The 9235-nt window shown below is 43.3% G+C and overlaps 1 protein-coding gene and 1 pseudogene across 3 annotated transcripts; one reads left to right on the plus strand and one right to left on the minus strand.

Moving 5' to 3' along the window:
- Nucleotides 1-255: 255 nt before the first annotated feature.
- Nucleotides 256-4996, plus strand: LOC133924573 (phosphatidylinositol:ceramide inositolphosphotransferase-like; annotated as a pseudogene).
- Nucleotides 4997-5996: 1000 nt separating this feature from the next.
- On the minus strand, nucleotides 5997-9235 carry LOC133924581 (uncharacterized). 3 transcript variants are annotated; one of them, XM_062370181.1, is made up of 4 exons: nucleotides 8874-9235; nucleotides 8262-8755; nucleotides 7199-7277; nucleotides 5997-6473 (listed from the first exon to the last, which is right to left on the minus strand). In XM_062370181.1, the coding sequence occupies exons 2-4, from the start codon at nucleotides 8738-8740 to the stop codon at nucleotides 6192-6194; spliced, it is 840 nt and encodes a 279-aa protein (XP_062226165.1). In that variant the 5' UTR covers nucleotides 8741-8755; nucleotides 8874-9235; the 3' UTR covers nucleotides 5997-6191. The 3 variants fall into 3 exon arrangements, with proteins under 3 accessions (XP_062226165.1, XP_062226174.1, XP_062226183.1); XM_062370199.1 differs by having other exon boundaries at nucleotides 6377-6514; XM_062370190.1 differs by lacking the exon at nucleotides 7199-7277 and having other exon boundaries at nucleotides 5997-6514; nucleotides 8874-9234.

Raw genomic sequence — 9235 nt, forward strand, 5'->3', positions numbered from 1 at the left:
GATATTTGAAAAAAATACTATTATAAATCTTTTAAAATTTAATCTATATCATTATGAATCTTCTGAAATTGAATTACGACGTTACAAATCTCTTAAAATTAGATCATACCAATACAAATCTTATAGAATTGGATCCATAGCATTACGAAATATAACCCAAGACTAAGATAATAATCCGAATACAATTTTATTAAATTTATAATGATATATTTCTAAATACCCTTTACCAAAACGCTCACACCCCCGCCCCCTTTTTCCCGAACCCAGCCCCCGATTCAAACCGTCGCCGCCGTCGCCGCGTGAGTCGTGACTCCCCAGCGGCGGCCTGCGACCACCCACTCCCACTCGTCGCGTCTCCGGAAACCGCATTTGCGCCCGTCCCGTCGCCTCCCCCTCGTTGAGGCCCGAGAGCTAGCTGCTTCGGGTGGGTCGTCGTCCACTCGGCAGCAGCGCGGCGGCGGCGGCGGTTACGAGGTGGCGAATTCCGGCGCGGGATGCCGCGATCTCGGCAGTGATGTGTGGATCGGAGCATGGGTGTGACCCCTCAGGGAAGTAGCGGCGACTGGCGGAGGACTAGGAGCGGGAGCTGCGGCCAGGACGATGTACGTCGCGCGGGAGGCTACCAAGGTCTCGATTCGCTGGACACCTCCCCGTATTCTAGGTTTCGCTTTTGAAGTTTTCTGATTGGTGTCTCCGCAGCTGTGGAGGAAGGTGAGCGCGGAGACGACTGCAGAGCTGCAGCTTCTGCTCGAGAAGTGGCAATTGCTCCTTGCCGGATTGGTGTTTCAGGTGAGCTACTTAATCGATCTCGTTTGATTTGGTCTCATGTGTGTATGATTAGTACGAGATTGTGGCGTGGCCTGTTAGTTACCGCTGCTGTTTTCCGTGTGTTCAGAATTTTGGTGTCACAGATGGTTGACCCCTTTTTTCCTTTTGTACTTTCAGTTAGCTCTGTATTGTGTAGTTGCCTCAACTGAGAACATTCCTACTGCGGATTATGCTAAGCTCGTGACTGATTAAACCTTTTCACGAACACTAGGTGCTTCTAGATTTATATGCATTTTGATTTGTTGTGTTGATCAGAGCAAGAGTATCGGAGAAACATGTATAGTGTAAAAATTGTTCTTCGATGTGTCTTCTGTGTATAGATCATTAGAGATATGCTGCATGTTGTGTGCAATAGCTGAGAATTCACACAGAAAGTTGTAGAAGCGCGGGCAAGATCTATGTTCAAATCTTTGTTGAGCTGAAACCAAGGTCAAGAGCAATATATCGTGACACATGTTGCGTTGCGGGGCTAAACTGTCGCCTTGTGCCTTCTCCAATAGTTTGCATGCATGGACATGCTGATGCCTTCCCTGGAAATATATTAGATAGATTGCCTTTTTTGCTTGTCCAGATTCTGCACAAGTCTTGATTTATACTTTAGCAAATTCTTTCAAAATTGTAGTGCTCTTTGTCTAGTTAGCAAGGCATTTCTTCTCTTCTATGAAGTCTCCGTGAAATTATAGTAGTTCTGCACACAATCATGTTAAGGAGGACAAGTTGTGTTGGAAGACTTTATCAATGGCCGTTCTGGGAGCTCTCTGGGTATCTCTTCAGAGCCCTTTGCTGTTTTTAGGGGCATCTTTTGCTGATTTTAAGATATCCCCTAGGGCCCTATGTAAGCTTTATAGGAAAGGAAACAGCATTGCTAGACCTCAATAAAGATACATCAGTAACACCACACATAACGTCCTTGGCTAACTTGACTTGAAATGTAGAAGATTCATGTATTCAGACTTAAAGAAACCTATCTCTTGACACTTAAATTGAATTGCACAACTATATTATTTAGAAACCCTATATTCCTTTTGGGATGATGCAGGCATTTTGCTAGCCTGATATATGTATGACATTTCATGGAAATCTGACAGAATTACTTGCAGGTGGTTCTAAAGTGTCCGAAACACTCTAATCCTTTAGCGCTAGCCTGATCTGTGTGTAGCTTGTCCTAGTGATGTTCCTCCCTCAACTGCTGTAATCTCTTTGATCCTTATCTTTTTTTTCTTGGGGATTTGCTGGTGCTTCCACAGTACAACTATTTTGCAGTTCGTTTCATTAGATTAAACAAGATTTTTGTAGCATTCAGAAGGCAATATGGATCTTTCTTTGTGCACAATTGAGACAGAAGGAAATTGCTTATTAGGAAAACACACAATTTAGTTTTTACAAGGCTTGATGGTTCCAAAGCAACAAGCCAGTTGTCTGCTAATATTAGTTCTTTATTTTCCTTTTAGTTTTATCCAGGTTCTCTTTTTGAGGCTGTAAAAATCTTAATGTCTTGGCTTTTCATTATTCTGCACTGCATTCTCAAAATTTACTTATTAACATATTTTATCAGTTCAATAATGGATGACTTTGGAGATTCATGCAATCATTTTACTTATAATTAGTACATTCATGGATTGGCTGCTCGAGGAGTACATTACTTGCATCGGCCCGGACCACTGCTCCAGGACTTGGGATTTATGGCCCTTCCGGTATGTCATGTCACTGCTTATGTTTCAGTTTGCGTCAGTGAAAGAATACTCAGCACTGATATGTTTGTTCCACTGGTGGCACTTTTCAATTTGTTAGGAGCTCGGCCAAGACAAAGGTTATCTTAGCGAGAGTGTATTCACTTTCATCTTCATTTCCTTTTTTTTGGTAAGTGATTTGTTTGCTGCACTATTTTTCTATTTGATTTGATTACTTGTACCAAGAGTGTCTGCATATTTTATCATGTCTTCTTAAGTCTGGGTTAACATGACCTGGGATCTTTATCAAGTAAAATTGTAACTGGAAGATCCACAGCCTAATATTGAGAATTACCAAACACATCATTCAGAAATACGGGAAGGGATGTTAAACTTCATAATTTTGCAACATGAAGACAATGAGGATTGGTGCCTGATTATTGGCAACCGCACTATGAACTACTTTTTGGTAAAGTGTGGCATTCATTTAGCGAGTAGTTTTTATGTTTGTGTTAGGTTATAGAGGTTTTACACGGATTTGCCATCGCTAATACTAGCAAACATATTTGTTTGATAGTATGTTACATTACTTTCATGTATGATAAAGATGCCACATTTGTACAATATACTTTACCAACCAGCTTCTATACTTTGCTCTCTGCTTCCTTTATATAATTTCCTAATTTTCTTGTGCTAATTTTTCTATAGTACTTGATCCGTGAAAAAATTGTTTGTGGTATTGCAGTGGAGTTTTCACCCTTTTATTTATCATAGCAAACGTCTCTACACTGTTCTACTCTGGCGCAGGGTGCTGGCTTTTTTAGTTGTAAGTGTGGTTTGTCTTAAGTTTGATGGTGTACATAAGTGTATCCATGTTCCAACAAGTGGTCATATTTCCCCCTCCAGGCTTCGCAGTTTTTACGGATCATTACGTTCTATTCCACTCAGCTTCCTGGTCCAAATTATCACTGTCGTGAGGTAACCTTTATTTCACATTTTAGCTAAAACTTGCGAATTATATACTGTCATGAAAGCATTCCATGAAGGTTTACTGATGCTTTTTACCTTTTTATTTCATAGGGCTCAAAACTGGCCACTCTTTCACCACCCAATAATGTGCTTGAAGTGCTCCTGATCAACTGTAAGTTTTGCATTTGTTGCTTAGACTCTTGTGGAGTTGTGGGTGGAAAATTGTCTTGATTCAAATTGTTCTTTGCAGTTCCCCGTGGAGTGCTTTTCGGTTGTGGTGATCTGATGTTTTCTTCTCACATGATCTTTACTCTTGTTTTTGTGCGCACATACCATAAGTATGGATCAAAAAGGTACTAAAATCAAGTGTGTGCGCTCATGTGTGTCCCTCCGTGTGTGCAATCGTGCTTGTGATTTGTGTAAATTTTCGTTCCAGTTCCCGCCAACTCAACCCTGATCACATGCTCTAGTCTCACTGGTGGATCTTGATTTTGCAGGTTGATTAAGCTCCTGGCTTGGTTGATGGCTATAATTCAGAGTCTTCTTATAATTGCCTCTCGCAAACACTACACTGTGGATGTTGTTGTTGCTTGGTAGGTCAGTGATATGACTATCTTGCAGTGGCATCTCCCTTCCTTTTGACAAACTCTCTTTCCGCAGGTACACTGTTAATTTGGTTGTGTTCTTTGTTGATACAAAGCTGCCAGGTACATTCTTCGGCCCTCCTGGAACCATGTAGAATTGTCTATATGATGCATTCTGTAACTAGCTTTTCTGGCTATTCTGCAGAAATGCCGGATCGTATGAATGGATTATCTTTGCTTCCTGTAAGTTCAAAAGATAAAGATGGCAGGATGAAGGAAGAGCTCCATAAACTTGAGGGCAGCAGGATGAGGGAGGAGTTCCATAAGTTAATAAATGGAAACACCGCGATGCTACTGATCGGGTATTATAGAGCATTTCTTATCCACTTCACATTTTCTAGATTTATGAAACATTTAATAGTTTTGGAAAACTTACCTTTTCCACTGTATATATATATTTTTTCTAAAGATGAAATATGTCAGACTGTGTTTGCAGTTCAATTACAACACATTTCTTTTTGTGGCGTTCTGAGTTATCAAATTTTATGCTCGAACTTGGACATGCATATATTGAGTTCTAGACATGTATCCCTTTTGCCATTTTCTTAATGTATCAGTTTCTGATTATTTCAGCGACAACGAGTGCAGATGACCGGAAAGCATGGAGAAGACATGAACCACACTGTCTCTGATGCGACTCCCACTGGTACAGGGGAATCTGCTGGGGAAAAATTGCCTGGTGCGTCTGTATTCTGAAGGCTTCTCAGGGTACCTGCGCCCACATTTGCTCTGCTCTCCGTGCTATGGTTCGCAGATGGGATGAGGCAGGTGTTGCAGTAGTGGTAGAAATTGTAAAAGAATCAGAATCTCGCGGCTTTTCTCAGCAGCTGCTACAGTTTTGCATCCTTCAGTTGAACTTTCAGATCGATGATATAAGGAGGGAGGGGGGGGGGGGATTGATCTCGATGTACACATCGATTAGCTTCAGCTTAGTTCTCTCTCGCACTCTAAAAAGGCTAGTCTACTCGATTGATTCATGCTGATTGGTCGTTGTATGTGAGATTGTGAGCAGTCTGTAGTGATCGTTCGAACGTGTGACGTCTTTTAGTGCTCAGCAACTTATCCGGGCATATCGAATCGCGTGACGATATACCATCGGGTTCACGAGACCTGAATGCCTCACGGGTCCAAAGAAGAAAGCGCTCCCCTGCGGACTCCGAGCGCAGCGTGCTGCGATGTGTGCGATGACGGGACGATAAACACATGCATCCGTTGCGTTCCGTGTACGGTCGAGTGCGTCCTCATCTCCGATGTGCTGCACTTGCACCCATGTCAGCGGTGCAGGCTCACGGCCCGAGTGCAATGCACAGCTTGTAAAGTGACGTGCGGCAGTGGCTCTGCATCACTGTCACAGCTACAAGTCTATGCGATGGTAAACGTTGAAATGGTCGTTCCATTTCTGCCGAATACTCTATCAAATGGTAATGGTCAAGGGGTCAGCAAACACATGGATCTGAATCTCTCTGAATACATGGTAGTTGTGCATGTGCTTGCTTCCTACTACTTCGCAGCTGCAAGTGCTGCAGCTCAGTTGAGGTGAGTGCTACCTTCCCTGAATCACGAAAGCTGCATGTTACTCGATGCGCGCCCACGTTCTGTTATTTAGTTCGATATCTTCGATGTTGCCGGAAAAATCAGGACCCTTCCCTCTCGGAAAAATCAAATCCTATCGTTAACACTTAACAAGATGTGCTCCTGTGAGAACGTATTGGATCTAAAAGCTTCAGGATCGATCAGAGGCCGGAAGCACGTCTTGTAGCTTTACCCCTCTTTGGGATGTAAAGAATTCTGTCCCAGACAAGTTGCAGCCTCTTGCAAAAATTCATATGGAAATTCTGCGAGATTACTTTCTCCTGGTTGCGCTGCTTGATACGTAAAGATAATATAAGCAAACGGAGAATATATGATAATCCAATTAAGGAAATGTGGTCAAAGCATGCTAACGAAGCATGAGATCTTGCATTTCCAGCTTTCGTCTCCAGCATCAACTACAAATGTGCACCATTTCACAATCTTACAAAATAGCCCTCCTTTCATTTTTTTTGCTGCATTTGTTGTCATACTCTCCACAAAATTCGCATCATCTTTCACCCAAGCAATTCTCTTCAAAACTCCAGTTCAGCTCAGCCAGTTTGCTTAATGGCTTTGGAGCTTTAATTGAGACCAATGCGCACCAGGACTCATCCAGGAACGTTGAAGTGGAAGAGCCAAGATATAACAAAAGCAAACACCATGCAAGCAAGAAGAAAGTTGAGAAACCGATGCCCTTGCCAAAACCTCCGAGGTTCAGTGGCTGTTGCTTGGGCAGCTGCAGTGTTGCTTGATTCATTCCACTGGTCAACGGAATCCACATCATCGAAACCTGCCACGTTGCACGCAGTTGAGCCACAGATTTCGCAGATCCTAAGACAATGAAAGAAAGGATGGAGCCACTTAAAACTAAGATGTGCTTACATTCATATAATATATTATCGGAATGCAAATTTCCTTGAATGACACCAATGCAACACATTTGATAATACCTCTTAGGTATCGACAATGATAAATAATTAAAATCTAAATCAACAGAATTTCAGCTGAATCAGACAACGGCCCAGTTCCCATCTGAACACCATTTGAGGAAGAGACAATTTTGAATTAGTGGAACAGAAGTTTTTGTTATGTGATTTTGTCAGGATACTGAAACATTTTTGCATTTCTTATCTTGACTCTATTTCTAGATGTTTACCTCAATTTCAAGTGATAAACGTAAGTGCTCAAGAGGGTGTCTATTGGTATCATGTATAAGAATAGGAAGCCACTTCGGTAATTTCCATCAATGTGGAAGCAACTAAAAGTTTGTGGAATATGACTTCATTACATACAACCAAGCAATTAAAAACTGTCAATTTGAACATCTTCTGATGTATTAAAAACTGTCAATTTGAACATCTTCTGATGTAATAAAATTGCATGACAAAAAAAGATTGTTTTGTAGGCAGAAGAATTAGCAGTAGACCTGGCTATAACATCTCGACAATAAAGCAACTGAACATATGTATTTTACATTGTAAGAAAGCTGCCCCTCCATTTCATCTAAATGCTTACATTTGAATTGAAGGGGCACTTGCTGCTTTTTTCCCCTTGAAATCTTGTAGTCGCAAAGTTATTTTCATGAATGTTGGATCTACACACACAGTGAATGATGAAAAAAGTAAGAGCGGGGAGAGAGTTGAGAAACAAGGCACTACCAATGTAGCTTACACTAGGTTCCCCTTTTACCAAGGTACCTTCAGCCCTTCACCTTCCCTTTATCCACTTCATTTTTTCCTATAATTAGTCAACTAGAAATCTAGACTTCCTATACATCGGCTCAAAGGCATCTGATGTCAAGGGAAACTGCACTATCTTGCAACACTCAACAATTATTTGAATCAAGCATCTTCTGAATAACATTTAACACCGAAAGCACAGCTGCTGAACAATTGTTCGGATTCAATATCCTGTACTGCTTATAACCTTCACATTACGTCAAATTCTCAGCCTACCAAAACGAATTGTTTGGAAAACCATTCAGCAGTAAGAAGTCCACCAAAAAAACACCTTTTCTCTCCCAACATGAAGCTACTGATCACTTAGCGCACCAATTTGCGGTGAACTATAATCAGTAACAACAATTCTTAGTAAATGCTTTCAGTGGAAGATGACACGATGGCACCTTCACCACACCACCACAACAATGATTTCACTTTCGAGGATCAAGAGAATTACAGAAGAATCTGTAAGAAAAGCTAGACCAAACGAGGGAATCTGACTTTATCGACTCCCCAATGTTCTATCATCATATTGCCATTCCCAAGCCTTTCCTATAACCTAGTAGTTAACTGATTCTACTTTACCCTTTCTCCCCCGATCTCCACGAAACCTTTACCATCCACCTAACTAAAGCAAAACAACAATTTCCTGCTACAGATTCCTTAACCATGTGTTCATACAAACAATTGCCATTTTTCATAAAGGCATCTATCCTAAACAAATAATGCCAGGTTTGCACTTGCAAGGAACTCGCAACACACGAAAATATTTTAATTCTCAGCAGTCTGTAAACTTAACAGATAACGGTAACCATGCAAAGCGAACTGTGTATGGAAATAGCAGCGGCCGGGCTTACTTGTTGCCTCTGATCTTGAACCAGGTCTCGGCGCACTGCTTGTGGGCACAGGAGAGGTCGTTCTTGCAGGAGCAGCCGAGCACGATGCCGGCGCCGGACTCGGCGTCGCTCTCGAGGCCGAGGTGGCAGATGCGGCAGTTCCTCTCGGTCTTGTCGGGGCTGGCCTTGGTGATCTCGGCCAGCCCGGCCTCCAGGTCGACGTCGTCCAGCGAGCACTCCGACACGCACGACTTCCTGCCGCGCTCGGCCCCGTCCCCGACGCCGGTCCCTGACGTGGAGATGCAGTCCTCCAAGGCGGAGCCTTGCCGCGAGTGCGAGTGCCAGGACCGGTCCTCGGCGTCCGAGAAGCACTGGCTCCCCTCCTCCTCGTTTGAGCTCTCCTCCGCGAGCCGCCGTCCGCCGCCGCCTACGCGGCCCCGCTCCACGCCAGGCTCGACGGCAGCGGCGGCGATCGCGGATTGCTCGCCGTCGTTCACCATCGCCACCAAAGAAACCTACGGAATCAATTCAACAAAAGGAAAAGAATCACTCCAATTCCTCCGGCACATAACCCCGACAAGAGCAAATTAGGAAGCAAGCAAACAAGAAACACCGAAAGCGCGCACTAATTACCACAGCTGAATGCGGCCGATCACGAGAAGGAGCGACCCAAGAAAAATCCAAAGCCGGTAGATTCTAAACTCTAAAACGATTTGAAATATACGGGCATTAGTTGGTTGCAAGGTCGGACTTTTAAGTGATCCGTCGATCCATAGTCGTCGAGCGCAACAGATGAAACAAAACAGAAGCGGTAATGAGAGAGGGAAGCGGAAGCAGTAAGCTGGTTGTACACTTCCAAATGCAGAGGGAGTTAGACGGAAGAGAGAAGGGTAAAGAGAGGACTTTGCCGTGGTTGTGGGGGAAGGGAAGAGTGGAGAACAGAAGAGATGGAGCCGGAATCGGAATGGCTGGTCGCGCCTCTCACGGTCTTCGGG

Source organism: Phragmites australis, chromosome 1 (assembly GCF_958298935.1).
Source record: "Phragmites australis chromosome 1, lpPhrAust1.1, whole genome shotgun sequence".
In the NCBI taxonomy this organism is placed as follows: domain Eukaryota; kingdom Viridiplantae; phylum Streptophyta; class Magnoliopsida; order Poales; family Poaceae; genus Phragmites; species Phragmites australis.